The 16,884-nt window shown below is 30.2% G+C and overlaps 1 protein-coding gene across 2 annotated transcripts in view; it reads right to left on the bottom strand.

Annotated features, from left to right (window-relative positions):
• Positions 1–2,519: 2,519 nt before the first annotated feature.
• The window catches only part of LOC100749060, a 67,108-nt gene continuing 52,743 nt past the window's right edge, over positions 2,520–16,884 (bottom strand). Inside the window, exons 5-8 of one of the 2 annotated variants that reach the window (XM_012389724.3) lie at positions 10,948–12,192; positions 9,783–9,975; positions 6,727–6,975; positions 2,520–5,146 (exon numbers count right to left, since the gene is read on the bottom strand). In XM_012389724.3, coding sequence (XP_012245147.1) covers positions 5,012–5,146; positions 6,727–6,975; positions 9,783–9,975; positions 10,948–12,192 — 1,822 coding nt within the window. In that variant the 3' untranslated portion in view covers positions 2,520–5,011. Of the gene's footprint in view, positions 5,147–6,726; positions 6,976–9,782; positions 9,976–10,947; positions 12,193–16,884 lie in introns of those variants that run through there. The other variant, XM_024370001.2, reaches the window with a different exon arrangement.

The raw sequence follows: 16,884 nt of genomic DNA, 5'->3' as shown, positions 1-16,884 counted from the left end.
TATTGTACTATTCAATTTATCATTTTAAACTTTAGTTCTTACGATGTTATTATAAGGTGAAAAAATTTAATTTTTGTTTATACTGATACATGTATATTATTCACTTAACATTATATGAATATTTAACAAGAATTTGAATATATGTCTGCAACTATGAAAATTTAATAAAATCAATAAATATATTTTTGTTACAAATAATTAATGGTAATAAAAAATGATTTCAAATAAAAGCTTGGAATATAATTATGGTGATAAATATGCATTTATGAGAAAATTTAAAATGTTTTACCTAACTCTGTTTTAAAGGTGCAGAATATTTATAAATTTCAGAAATAATAGAAGAATAAAAGATATCTATAAATGAAGATCGTTAAAATTATAATTTGCGGGTAATCCGAATAACCGATTCTGTTCCCAATTATAAATTTCTTACAATTACATACAGTGAAGACTATAATAGGATTTCATTATATTATACATAAATATATACAAACACATCTTCTCTTATATCAACAATAATTCTCATAATTGATCATACTAATATCATATAAATATATGTGTATATATATATATATATATATATATATATGTATATATATGTATATATATATATGTATATATATGTATATGTATATATATATATATATATATATATATATATATATATATATATATATATATATATATATATATATATATATATATATATATATATATATATATATATATATATATATATATATATATATATATATATATATATATATATATATATATATATATATATATATATATATATATATATATATATATATATATATATATATATATATATATATATATATATATATATATATATATATATATATATATATATATATATATATATATATATATATATATATATATATATATATATATATATATATATATATATATATATATATATATATATATATATATATATATATATATATATATATATATATATATATATATATATATATATATATATATATATATATATATATATATATATATATATATATATATATATATATATATATATATATATATATATATATATATATATATGATTCATCTATCAATAATTAGATATAATATTAATTTTTAATATTAGAATACTCTTCAATGTTGAACGCAACAGTTGCACTTTACATACAGAATCACATACCAGTCCATTGCACCTCATGCTGACACAATACTACTGTATATAAATATTATATCTTTTACTAGATAAGAACTATACTTTTACGGGTTTACTCACCATTACTAATCGAAGGAAACTTTATAGAGATTTAAACCAGAATTTCTAACTTATGTTTTGGTTTTAAGATATAATAATTAAGAAGGATAACTTTTTAGTAATAAATTACTACTATTTTTACGAATGATGTAAATTATAATTTTCTACTTTAAAATAAATAGGAGTTTTTCAGTCTGAGTTCTTATTATTAGTGGTTTTATGTGATTCATACAAGTATACAAAATGAGCACTATATATGACGATATTCTATTTATTTGAGTTTCTTATTATAGTTAACATTTACTTTCAAACACTTATTAAACACATAATAAGGAGTGAAATATATATTATATTGTAAATTATGTCACATTAAGAATTCTGTAAAAAATATACGAGGAAAAGAACTATAAATTGATGTTTGTCTCAGAGGTTGTAGTGTACAATCAGAATTCTATCATACTATTGTTTAGAAATATGTCATGTTTTTAGGATACGTTAGAGTTAAAAAGCAAAATGAAAGCAGGAGTTTTATACACATAAAATAAATCAGAAATATTTCGTACATACATAAGTAATCTTAGAACATAAACTGAAAGAATAAATATAATATGTAAATAAAAGTGAATAAATTTTTGTTTCTATATAGATGCATGTCATTTGTTTGATACGTATCTAACACAGTTATATAGAAATATGCTAAAATAATGTACTAAATTATTCAATTGATAAGTGAATATAAAGCTCAAAGAAAGAAGACAAATAGACAAACAAGGTTTCATAAAATGATGAATATATATGAATGTTTGAATCAATAAAAGGAAACAGTGTTAAGAGATCTCATACTATGAGATACACATTTAGCAAATTTTAAAATTGTTAATTTTTAGTTTATAATTCGGCTTAACTATTTTTCATTCTATAAACTTCGTAACAAATAATGAAAATAGCTTCTCCCCATATTTAAAACTATTTCAGAAGAAACGTTTATAGAGGTTAAAATATGTTCGTAAAAAAACGTAAATAAACGTAAACTATTTCAGAAGAAAAGTTTATAGAGGTTAAAATATGTTCGTAAAAAACATAAATAAATTTTGAATAAGAAATGTTTAATCAAAATTACGTTTAAAGTTAATTCTTCTTTCATCTGTATTGTATTATTCTGATTCGATTTTAGATGTAATCATAATATATAATATTCATGTTGTTATATAAATATTGTAAGTAATACCAAATATGTTTTTCAGTTTTTTAAAAATATGATTGACAATGAAAAAGCTGTTATGTGAACCATTATAAGAATATAAACAACACTCACTAAACATAGGTTTGCATTTCTTATTATCAATGAGTTAGAATATCCGCTTTACACTGTGATTGTATCTTCATGTATGTACCAAAATTTTAAAACAGAATTTTAATGGTTTATCCATTATGCCATCTGAGAAAAGATTTTTCTAATCATAGAATTAAACGATATATTGAAATTATAATATTATAAGTTTCTATATAAATATTTGGCACATTATTATTTTACTTGTACTCGTCACCCATTGGGAATTTTTTATCTGCTTTATAATAAGTGCACTTATTTCAATATAAATTTAAATTATATATATAGAATACTTTATCTAAATGTAGTTTTCTGACATGAAATATTACATGTAGACGTTTGTAACTATGAATATGCCAGTATATATCAATAAAAAATATAGTAATATCATAGTATGATTCAGCCCAAATTCTTTTATAATGTTTAGTTACATAATTTTTATTTCTGAAAGAGAAAAGGAATCAAATCAATGATGTTTAATGTTTCTTTCATTTTTGGGAATGGCATTTAGATAAACCATTATACCTTCAATAATTTTTTAGTACATTTTGTATGACACATTTGATTATAAATCTGTACAATATATTTACTGTTATGTTATGTACATACACGTATAACTATGTTAAATACAGATGACTTGGTTATTTGTGTACACTTAAAAAATTATTTTTAAAAGACTAAAGCAAGATAAAATGAATAATGTTACCTGTTTAAAATGGAAATACTACATTTTAATTTAAATCTATAAAGAAAAATTGTATAGTTCTAGACACATATTTCATACAAATGTACAGAAAATTTCTTGTCCACCGAACAGCAGATATTATTTATTTTAACCTTTTTACTTATTACGACAAATAATACGAAAAGCAAACTCTAATGAGGAAAGTATATAATATTCAATTAGAAAGGATTTTCTTATTGATAGTTGGACAGATAATTAAAAATACACATATTGTTACTTTAGGAAGTAGTATCGATAAAAATGTTTAAAACATAAAGAAATCACTGTTTTGATGATGTGATTGGCTACACAGCAAATTTTGTTTATTAGAGTATCAAAAATAAAAAAGTAGTATTGTTAAGTATTCAATAATTTTGCTTTCAATTTCTGAAGTCAATTAATTTTTAACGTGCATTTAACTGCTTTATATTGCAAGGTATGCGTCTATTATACAGAGTGAGACAACAGTATAACTGAAACTGAAAGAATAAGGAATATGTTATGAAAAACAAAAGAGACACAATTGATTTTAGAAATTGCTTGAATACACAAATAATTAATCCTTCTATAGTTTCTGTTTGATATACGTGGGCATGTGCAAAAATCACGAGCTTGAATGTCTGACATTGGTAGAAAAGCAAAAAGAAGAAGCCGGATTTGTACAAAAATTCGTTATATTACCAAACTACATCATCGTGTATCTTCAGTGATCGGAAATCTTTGATTGAAATCTAAATAGAAAATTATGTCGTATAAAACAATTAATAACGAAATAGGATAATAACTAACCCCAATCTATGTCCGATGAATTCCCAAAATAAATCTTTCTGAAAACGATATCTCGAATTAGAAATTTCATAGCATGTTTTTTTATTTATCTTTTCACGTATAATTCCCTCTTTTATCTTTGTACTATAGTATTATCCTGTTTGTACTCTGTATACTTCGACGCATTAAATAAATACACATTAAATAAATCAGAGTTTCATTATAATAGTAATTTTTTTCGATAATTTTTTGTTGTACATTACCACATTGTAGAATTTGTTTTTAATGTAATTAAATTGCTTTTTTTGGCATCTTGGAAGAAGATTGCTGCAATGTTTCATCACAATAATAAACGCTATTAGCTTGGTTAATGAAAATCTCTTGAAAAATTTCCTTCGAAAGGTGATGGTATTTTGTTATTACAGCTATATTTTATCTGTTACAGCAACGAATTCTTTGAAATTTCACCGCAGATTGTCTATAATTCGCTGCATTATTTTGGCACTACATACGTGTCTTCGATTGTTTGTCTATTGTGATTGTGATCTGTCTTGACTACGAGTTCGTCTGTAATTCATATCTGAGTATTCTCTTTCTCTCTACACTTGTGTATGTTCAAGCCCCTATCCCCTTGGGTATTTGTACTAGAATCTGATTTGATATTATGTTCAACGAAGCAATGTAACTCGTTCTTATAATTCGTTCATAGTAAACACTGTGCAAACTTGGCACTTATATAATTGTATATCTTCGTCCGGCTTTGTATCCTCTATGGAAAACGTAGGTTAATCCTGGCTTTCTTCCGCGCTATCCTCGTGCTTCTGTCGATTAAACTAAGAATTCCCAAGGTGGACACCGGACTTTGGATTTTCGTTTGCAATTGGCACATGATACGATCGATACATATTCGCGGTTGTCACTTTCACGCATGCTGTAGAATAGGCTCACCCTCATCGGACGAAGTTTCACCACCGCTGATCACTTGACTTGGAATTGTTTCAGACTCCCATTGACCTATTTTTGTAGGATCTTTTTCACAAAGTCTTTGAGCCAGCATCTGTTAAAACAGAGTAGTGTCAATTTTAGAGATAACTAACTAGCTGTTGCTCGCGACTTTGTTCTCGTAGAACCCGGGCAATTGATATTCTTTTTATTTATTTTTTGATATTATAATGCCTTTACATAAGCTATATTTTTAGTTTTATTAAAACTAAAAAGGTTAATTGTATTAATTCTAGAAACTTTCAAATCTGGGCAAACTGACATATAATTGCTCGTGAGCAAAAGCTTTCTTGCCCTAAATCTATACCCGCATACCTACATTAATATTACAAAAAGTGCAAAAATATTTATTTCGCTTGAGGCAGAGGTGTTTCGGGACAATTGTGACTATCTTTTACGTGTTTTATTTACGAGACGAAGCTAAGGGCCAATTCTGATTCCGTAATGAAATCTGTTAGAAAGCAACTCCTACTTTTAAATATTCGCGGCCGCCAGAGAAGAGAGCGCGCGGTCGAGCAATCGATATAATTCGATCTCAATGGCATGTTCGGTGCGACGCAAAGCGATTTCATAGCATCGCATCCTGTCAACCCACCAAGCAACTGTGCGATTCCAGATTCAATGGCGTTTGTCATAGGACGAAATCGAATAACGGTGCGGTGCAGATCAACCTTAATCCGGCATATTTATTCATTTAGTAATTTACGGACACTAACATTATGTTACAAAAAAAGAAACGAAAGTACAATAACTGATTAAGAGTTAAAGACTGTAACGCTGATCGTCTGAATTTATAGAAAGGAACAGAACAGAGATCTACTCGATCAGTGGAAATACATATTCATATATTTACATAGTTGCATATTCTGGTGACGGAATTTTGCCAAATTTAAGATCACTCGTGAAGAAGTGGACGAGGAAGATCAGAGTATTGCATAAGGAACGTGAACAAGCATCGAAATTAATAAGTTGAACTAACGAAGGACTATGAACGAGGTTATTGATGACTTTACGTAAAAGAAGAATGTTAGCATATTCATCATTATATAGAGTACGGGGTCGTAGTTGTGGCGACGACTGTGAATTGGACAAGTGCGCATGATGCAAAGCGCAGGAATTTGCGCAGTGTCGTATTTATGCTCACTACTCGGTTCCCCGAGGAGTACGCATAATAAAATGTAGCCTGTGTCCATCCGGTGAAAATGTACTTTCCAACGGTTAAAGAATTGTGTAAATCGGTTGAACAGTTTCTGAGATATCTCGAATGCACACAAAGAGACCCTCTCTCTTTATAATATTAATGTAGATAATTATTTCAAGTTATTGCATGTTTAGATGAAATGAAATTAATCAAAGTCTTTTATCGTTTATTTTGTCTATATACTCTAACGCATTCCACATTTTCTTAATATATTTTTTACATTAAACATTTCTCTTTTATTTAAATTCAAATTTGCTATCTATATGTACAATAAGGATAATTTCATAATTATACTATGAGAGTATTTTTTTTTAGCGAAAATGCAAATTTTTTTTGAGCGAAATGCAAATTTTTATAAATTTTTTACTGCATTAAATAAAATATTACGTATAAATATGAAATTTTGGAGAACTTTTTAACGTATCTGAACTTACCTGAAGACTAGAAAGACTATTATCACAGTCGGTAGTATCAATATCATTCAAATTGACACCAGATCTTTCCATCTCAGCGTACGTTCCAAAGGGCAATTTTCCTAAACATTCTAATTTCATAATGTGCATTTTGCTGCGCAAATGCTTCGCCAAGTGACCATGTATTCTGAATGCTATTTTGCAGTCTGTACATTTAAATGGCCTTGGATTGCTGGTGGTCGCTGCTCCGAACGTGGAAGTCATACTAACCTGTAATCAAACAAATTCGAAAATTCAGTTCACGTCTAGAATATCGAAAAATATGCATGCATATCGCATTTAAACACGAGATTTGATGAACTCTAGAATTAGGAAAATTTCATTCTATCTTCTATCCTAACCAAACTCCGATAAATTCAGTTCACTTTGATCGTATACAACTTTTTTGCTTCTATTAGTTTAATCATCTTTAAACATTACCGTAAAATTTCGTTTCTTTCAGTCATATTCCATTGCTATGATAATACAACAATTAACTTTGTTCGATTAAAATATTGGATACATTATGGAAATGTAAATAATGAATAACGAATCATACTATATTACCATTCAGTCGAACGATCGAAGTCAATATAAGGTACGCTCCTGAAGTTAATATCGAATTATAAGGGAATAATTTTTAAATTTGTCTGGAAATTTAACTGAATAAAAAATATATAAATAAAACGCGTTCTTATTTATATCACATGATCACGTCAATTCATTTTAGAAAAACGGGTGCGACATACAGATGAAGTTCTATGCGCACGATATATTTCAATATAAATGTCGATGCCTCAAATTTCTAGTAATAGAATAATGAAAGAGGAGAAAAGTAAAAACAATCATAATCGGCACATCCGTGCCGATTCTAATGTTAGTGGCTGTCAGAAGTTTGTATGGTTTTCCAAGCATGATAATTTTAAGAATAAACATCTAGGAACAATAATTATTTTAATTTAAATGTATTTACTCTGAATGAGGTAAAACTGTGCTTATTTATAATGCAAGTTCAGTCTGAGCACGTAATTTTCCTCTAGCGAAAGTTGTACCGCGTCGAACGCAGTTAGTCGTATATGTTTGTTTCACGACTCACAACTTAACTTGAAATCAAACCAAATTCAGAAAATCTAAAAAGTTTATAACGTAGTCGGAAATAACATCATGACGAAAGATTCGGAACAAAAAATGATTCAAGATATTTACATAAATTAATAATGAAATAAATAGTAAGAATAATAAAGATTATGAATTTATATTTTAATTTCTCTTTAGTATAGTGATTAGTTTAGTATAGTAAATATATACAATTTAGTATAGTAAATAGGAATATAATAATTTATCAGAAAATGGATTAGTATGATTTATTGTTAGGAAAACAACAGTTTTATGTGATCAAAATTATTAATGTTGAATACTTGTAGGATGAAAAGTGAAATGACAATTGCAATCATATTTAAAGAATATTTCATAAACGTATAAAAATAGTTGAAAATTGTTTTTATAAAAGCGTTTCGAATCACGCTAACTTATGATTTGCTATGCGTCGAAAATACGTCATATAATGCGTCTTTGAATACGTTCTAAAAAATGTTATTATATTATAAATAGAAAGATATGCATTTGAAAAAAAACACCTTAAAATTTCCTTCATTATTGCAGAAAAACTCCGTAGGAACCTCTGTAGAAACAATTTTTGTATAGCTTTATCGATTTACTAAATATTTAATCATTCTGATTGTAAGTTAACTCACTTATTGTACGTCGCACGTGCATGTGCACGTATCTTCACAGAGAACAGTAAATAATTCGCCCCTTAACTGCAAGATTTTACTCGTCTTGAATTTAATAAAATAAATTTACTTCGTCACGAGTAGATTTGTAAACGATTTGTAAATCAGTCCAATGTAGTACACTTGTAAGTTCAATTCATTACAACACGAAAAAATATAACGAATAAATAGAAACTTTATATTTATTTCAGGCTACGTTGCTGTTTAAGGAAAGTATTCAACCATTCTGAATATGTATATCTCGAGAGCAGATTGTGTGAGTTTGATGTAACTAAACAACCATCTGAAACGAATATCACTATGTGTATGTGAACAGCCATTCTTAGCGAGGCCACTCAATATTCAATTGATAATGTTACATCGCTGAGTGAGTTTATGTTTTGTGTGTCTGTTACTACATTTACAATGACTAAGCGAGTAAGTTTTACCTTTCAAATGTCAGTTTCAACAAAACAAAAGTTTGCACAAATGATAAAACACTATATCATCTACTTACGTCTGTTAATCCTTCTATGTCGCAGATTTGGCACTGTGTCATTTATAATCAACAGTCGAGAATTGTAAAACTTACTCGCTTAAATGCGAGGATCACAAAAATATGAACTCACTGAATAGCGTAACGTACATTGCCAATTGGATAACTATAGAAGAATTTACATATACACTGGATGATTTGTTTCAAATAGTCGTTAAGTTATATCAGTTTCATTCGGTTTCGAAATATTTAAAACGGCTGGATGTTTTTGAAATAATTCTTGCAACCAAGTATATTATAACGTAATCACTGTATCCGGTGGACGATCTTCTAAATTTTCAACCAATAAATATGTGATATATGTAAATACTTGTGAGGCAGTTTTCAGTCATAAGATTTAGATTTCTTCCATTTATTTTTGTTATTAAAAAATTGCTTATAAAGAAATAATTAAATAAATGACCATCTACAATTTGAATCATTTAACTGCTAATACATTTAACTGCTTCAATGGTAATATTTGTTTGCATCTCCTAGGAAAACCATACCAGCTGTTAACGACGTTCTATAAATTTATCGGTAGATATCCCCGTATAACGCGTTCCTTTTAATGCGGGACGTGCCCCTACGTTATACAGGGATCCACTGTAATTATATTAAGAATTAAAGGCCGAAAATCAAGTAATTAATCAAGTAATTAACTCGATATCATTAGACACTTTATTATCGTAAATGAGATATGTAATATTTAAATATAAAAAGTTGATTACCTTATTGTGGTGAGAAACAGATCTTTCGTGCTTTGTCAAGTGACCCTTGGTTCGAAAAGAAACCGCGCAACTTTCGCATCTAAATGGTCTCTCGAAGTAATGAATGTTGATATGCAACCGTAACTGACTAGGTTTGCTGAACACCTTGTTACAAATTCCACAGACGCTTCTCCCATCTTCAGTCACACTGTAACTACATTCAGTAGACTCAGTTCTTTCAACGAAAACTGCTTTAGCATCGAATGTGACAAAGGATTATCAACAAATCGAACATTTTGTAATTGTACCACTTTCCTATAACCTTGAATTTCTATAAATTGTAGGGAAATGGAGCTAATTCCTTATTTGCATTAGCAATATATATTCTGCGGATAATAACTCTTTTTACAATGTATCGTTACTATTGTATTGAAAATGGATGAAAAACGAGGAATATCTGATAGTATTATTAAACCTTACATATGTATTTTATTTTTCATTTATTTATCGTACTTCGCATGTTATGTACGGGAACTTTATGCGTTTTGTTACTATTGATGTAATGCAAACATATACTATCCAGAAATAGTAGAGGTAAAAAGAATGGCGATATTCCTTATTTTGTGCTCGATAGTTTATGTTTTTAACTTATATGTCAAATCTTTAATGTTATTCTACGTGGATATCTATGCTTTGGAACTCTTTGCGATCTTATTTGACAGGTCTGTCAATCCCTTATCATGGGCAAACGCATCATCATCCTGTATTAATCGTATTTTAAGTAAAAAGAATCATATTAATAACTTTTAATAAAATTTGAGATGTCTTTGTCTTTCAGTATTTATATTGTACAATGATGAGATCGGGTTAATTTCTTAACAATTCCTTATTAGACAAAGAAAGATGATTTGCAGCGTAAGTGTTAATTACTCCTAAATCTGACATCGTTGAGTAATCAATAATCACAATCGTTTATTTCTGACTAAATGACTTAATTTTCCATTTCATTTCAATTAGTCACTACTCGTCTGTATCACGTAAAAATACAAAACAGGAGTTAAGAAATACTTAAGAAGATTAAGTAATTGAAATGATTGTGGGTCATCGAATGATGCCAGTTAAAGTTAAGGAACTCGTGAAGTGTTATTACCACTCAATTAAAACTAACATGTGAAATATCGCTCACCTGACATAATTAGGTGCTGGTCCATTCGAGGGCTGCAAGAACTCAGCTTGTGGTTTAGTGGTTGCAGCGTTAGGCGAGGGCGATCTAAAACCGGGTCCCCCGACAACCATTTTCCGCGCAACCGTATGTTTCATGCTCTCTGCTATTTCTTTTTCTCTGTGAATCGATTCGATATCGAACGACCGTCGATCTATGACAATATTGTTCTGATAAATTTTCTCTCTGATTTCCATCTTGATATCTTCAGTGGTATGCTTCGATACGTGCTTAATCCTGGAATCTATCATAGTCATTTGTATCTTGCTAGGATCGTTATAACTCGTTACTGGACTAGTCTCTAATTCAGCGTTTCTTGATTTCGGAGATGATTGTTCCGGGTAAATGTCCCTCTCTCTCGGTTGCTTTTCCATCTTCGTATTTCCTACTCGGTATTGTTGTTTAATTTTACTATCCATAACGTGTCGTTCAGTGAGATATGCTTGCAACATATGCCCCTCGGCATCCGGTTTCCACTCTCTTCCTTGTATCGGTAGTCTTTCCATCGTTTGAACGATCGTTTGTAACAGTACCGGTTCCGAAACGGGAGTTAAAATATCTGCTGGCTTGGCTCTTTGCGGTATGGAAGAGGGCAACGGCTGTAGGGCTGGTTTCGTCGTGAGATCCATAGGCTGTGCCAAAGTATTTCGCGAGTCGGTATCGACTCCGTTCACCTCGATGTCGGAACTTTCTTTTTTCGATGATTGAATCACGGTCGTCCTCGATTCTTCCGGAGCGGTCCGGCTCGAGGGGAAATAGTATCGATGGGACAATTCGTTTCGAACGAGAGTAGTTTCTTGCGTGGTGACAGTTTGACTGCTCAAGCAGACGTTGTTGCTTATCGCGGTAGATGATACGTTCGCGGACCTGGAGGTCGTTGGGAAAGTTAGAGTGTAAGGGTAAGTTGTCGGTCTTCCAGACGGTAGAAGCCCTGGAAATCTGTTTGTATTACGTTGCGATAGACTTAGCAAACTCTGTGCAGCTTCTTGCTCCTCGCTTCCGGATTCTTCACTCTCCTCTCCATCGCTTTCTTCCTCCTCTTCCGAGGATTCCTCGGTATTTCCACCTGCAGCCAACCGGGCGATAGCTTCTTTATCGATATTTTCATCACAGACCGTCGTAGGTACCGGAACAACGCCGAGCTCGACGCACTTCTTGTAATGAGCTTTCGATTTCATATGTTTCGTCAGGTTGCCTTTGGTTTTAAAGCTGCGCGTGAAAGAAGAAGAAATATTTGTAAATATTTATAACGTATAATTGTATAAGTTATAATATACAGAATGATACACGTAACTAAGGTCATTACTACTAATAATATTGCAAATAATAATCTGAGCGTGTTGCTTCGTCAGGAAGTATACGATACATTATCCGATTTTTCCTATCACTTGCATTTATTAAAATTCCCATGTCATCCTCAACCTTTCTTAAATGAAATTCAAATTCTTCTTTATAACGAAAATTATGAATAACATTAAAAAAAGAATAATAATATGTATTAAAATGGCTATTAAACGACTGTCAAACGCGCTAAAGTTTAAGTGAGCTCTTGACTCGTACATGTAAATGTATCTTTCATTATAAATAAGAATTTAACTTCTATCTGAAAAGTCGAAGATGACTAAAATGTCGAAAAATAAAAGTGATAGAAGAAAATCGAATAGTTCGCTATTAATCCATCCGATAAGCATTCATCCGAAAAAATTTTCGATAAAGTCATTGTTTTCAAAGTTATCCTAGTGGTCCTAATTAAGTGTCTCGCTTTAAATAATATTTGGAACAATTCTAGTATAAATATCGATTTGTTAAAAATAGCATTTCGAGCATATAAAATAACACTTCGTTTGAAACTGCGATTTTGCTACGAAACTTCAAATTAAAATTCCCTGAAATAACAATGTTATACCGTTCCAAGTCAGCCATATATATTCGTATACACGTATGAACCGTAGTTAGTAGTTACGAGTGTTTTTCGCAGAATATCATTTCATGAAATAGTGTCATAGTTAGTTCATGAATACTAGAAATACGTATTTTAAAAAAGATAATTAAGAATTGCGAGAGCAACCTGCGATTCTTTACAAAAAATAAATATTTAAAAAAAGAAAAAGTGGATTAAATCTAATATCTCTGCGTTATTATTAAACGTTAGGCATAAGTATGCTGTCTTAAAAGATAAAAAGTTTACTTTAAAATCGTTTACTTTCATCGGAAAGCATGTCGAAAATAGTTGTAGTTCATGATTTTAAGACCTCAGTTCGTTTGACATTGTGCAATAACAGTTTTGATAAAACTTTCGCATCGTAATCCTCATTATCGTTTCTAATATATACCATACACACATGCAGAAATATTAGAATTAATAAAGCAGATCAAAATAGAAGGGACCGTTACTTGTTGCATGCCACATAATTAAATACTGCATATTTAAAAAATAGAGCTATATTTTATTCTAAGAAATCGCAATCCTTTCAAACATTTTTAGTTCTTTTTCTATTATTTTGTATTTAAACATAGAAATTAGTAAATGAAAAACATATTTCACAAAATATTTGGAATTTTTGAACATGTTTATATTGCCACCAGGTACTGCCAATCAGATATTCATCAGTAATGCGAAGATTAAATATGAATAAAATGTGTATGCATTTCTAATAGATTTCCAATAAAATTTTTCAAATAATTAGTTCTCTTTGGCAATAAATTGTAATTCCTATGTCAATGTAATAATTTTAGTAAAAGCCTGTATGTAGTTTATGTTATTTTTTTCAAATTTTTCAACGACGTTAACATGATTATCTGTTCAAGTTTTATAATGCATATCAGAAATAATCAAATAACTTAATGCATACAACATAACTTATATGTAGATAAATATATGTAACAGATATAAAAAAGATAATGAAAAATAATGGAAAGATATAATATGCTATTAATAAATATTACTATTATTCTTCCTCGTCCCATTTCTTGTGTGTATGTGTTGTTACCCTTTATGTATAATGTTTGTGTTATACGGTATCATGATGTAAATTAAGCAGGTTTCCTTTCCTCCTTTCTTGATGAATATTAACGTCTGAATATGTATATCGTTTGTTACATGTATTTATTTTATCCGCATGTATAGAGCGATTCATAAAAGTATGTCTATACTTTCGGGAGTGAATCTACACTAAAATAATATGTATAGCTCCTACGTGCCTTAGTTTTCGAGCTAGAGATGATCGAAGAAAATATTCAAAATCCACCTCGCGCCTCGACACATGTTTCGGAATCAAACATATTCTAATCAAACATGTTCGTATTATGATATGATAATTTATTATCTCTTTTCTATTGAATCCTGCTTGGTCAACAAACAACATGAAACATGGCAAAGCAGGATTTTCAGAATATTGTCTTGCGAACAATTCGCAAAATGATTCTTCGCAAAATGAAGACATATTCTGCTGTATATAGTCCAATGTCAAGCCGTGCAGAAACGTGTACCGCGGCAGTTTTTTTAATTTACTGTAACTCGAAAACTGTGATACATAAGACAAACATACAAGATGTTCTAAACTTAAACAGATGTGTTAAACAGATGCTAAACTGCGGGGGCATAATCTATAGGCAAAAAGACGAAAGAAATGTTATATAAAGTTTGTCAATAAACGATTTGTTTCAGAATTATAAAGAAATGCATGAAATAAGTAATGACGCACGCAGTTTATTGAAACTGATGAAAATGTTCATTGATGAGCTTGTATCCGAAGAGAAGGACAACATTTTGAAATGAGAAAATAAAAGTACACGACAATCGTTTTTGTCATATTGCATATGATATTTTCCAACTATCAACGACACAGAATTGTTAACACGTGATACAGTCAATTTCTGTGTGGTGCGATGCGTCGTTATCTATTGCAATTTTTGTTTATAACTGTGTAACAAAGTACTTATTGACAAACTTGTGTCCAACATTTCCTTCTTTCTTTCGCCTGTAAATTAAGTCCTTACTGTTTGACCATTTAAGTTTGGGGCAGCCTACAGGTATAAACATACATTTATATGAAAGTTTTTTATTTATTTTAATGTGTAGATTCATTCCCTGAAGTATAGACACGCATTTATGAATCATGTATATTCTTGGATGTGGATGAGCACTTGCAAGGAAGGTACGAACGTTTACGCTGTATAATTGATATTGTCGTGCAAATACTTGGTGTACAGCCTTTACTATAGTATTGTTTCTGTCTGTATAATCTTTTTCGGCGAGTAATCTGCAGCTATCTATGTTCTATTGTTTTTCTGCAGTGGTAACATTTTTTGCGTGCGTTATATCAATGGTCTCTTTTATTACGTATTGTATTTTCTGTGGTTTCTCGTATTTTCATGCATTGTCATGACTGTCATGACAGTATTTCTTTTGTTTCTACGAAGAATTGTCTTAAACCATTTTATGAGCCACTTATATAGAAGTACAGTGGAATCAGTACAACGTGTTCCCCTCTATAACTTGGATTCGTCTAACGTCACACTCATAGTTCATATACAGGGTGTGCCACATTTTAATGTACAATATTTAATTGTTTTGTAAGGAAAGTTCGGTGTGCTCTGTAACTAAAAACAAGACTAAAATGTCGTGTAGCATAAAGATCGCATATGCTTCATTACAACTTCATTATAAGAAACTTACAACGAAAGTGTAAAATGCGACGAGTGTACGTTAACATTCTTTTTCTCGGTTTAACAGAGGATAAGGCAATATATATGTATAATATTCATGGTAAGTGTTGATATATGGCATACATGACATACATGAGACCGTATTTTGTACATGTATTTTGGTTTAGGTATGTTTATTGTTTATTGTATGGTTTTACTATACGACAAAAAAGCACGCTATTTCATTTTAGTTTCGTCCAGGCTTGTGAAATAAGAGTTGAGGGTTCCCAAAGCTGCACATGCAGAAGTTAAACAAAACAAGTCAATATCAACTTCGCATTAATAAAGGCGATCGATATTTTGAAATATCTCGAAAGGGCTTGATCCTATCAAAAAAATGTTTGAACAAAAGTTGTTGGTTTGTTTCAAAGGAAGCATTATTATTGCCAATTATTTTTCTGTAGATCGATCAATAGGTCTTTTTCGGGGTCAACTCCATTTTTGTAAATCGAACCATGTACTTTTTGATACATTAATCGAACCATCTCCGCATTCCCTGTAAAAGGTATTAGACTTATCTATGCTGAAAAATCACTAATTTAGCAAATAACTTGAATTTGTCAAATTTATCATACGAAATGCAAAGACAAGGTAAACGCAAGAATACAGTTTCGTGTCTTTCCTTGGTTCCAAACATCCTCTATATTATATAGCTTTACGTGCCATATTTTTGTCAAAACTTCTTAAGGAAACATTTATGAACTTTTTACTACGTGACATTTTAGTCATGTTTTTAGCTATACAACACATTGGCAAAATTTATACACTAAACTACGGGTACCCTGTATAATGCATACATATGTACATGTGGTTGGTATAAATAACGCATGTTATCGTGTACAGCGCATATAACGCTGTTTCCTATAACGCGGAACGTATCCTCCGCGTTAAACGGTGGTCCACCGTACTTGTCTATATTTGGATCTTATATAATATCGTGGCGTTCGCCGTTTAGGTACTGCCTTTTTATTCTTTTATCTTTCTCGTGCCTTATCACGAGCATGCGTTTCTGTGTATATGTTCTTGTACACTTCTTTTTCTTTTACACTGAACAATATATTTGTATCAAATCAGTCCGATTAAACAAGTTTCTGTTGTGCGTGCTATTGTGAAAGTAGTTTTATATCTATTCAGGTAGCTGTGTAACTTTACCATTCTTTCGTAGCCATACCTTTTCTCAATAGTGTTTGGCAT

This window comes from Bombus impatiens, unplaced genomic scaffold (genome assembly GCF_000188095.3).
Source record: "Bombus impatiens unplaced genomic scaffold, BIMP_2.2 scf_0662, whole genome shotgun sequence".
Classification (NCBI taxonomy): domain Eukaryota; kingdom Metazoa; phylum Arthropoda; class Insecta; order Hymenoptera; family Apidae; genus Bombus; species Bombus impatiens.
This window is presented reverse-complemented; position numbering and strand designations above follow the sequence as displayed.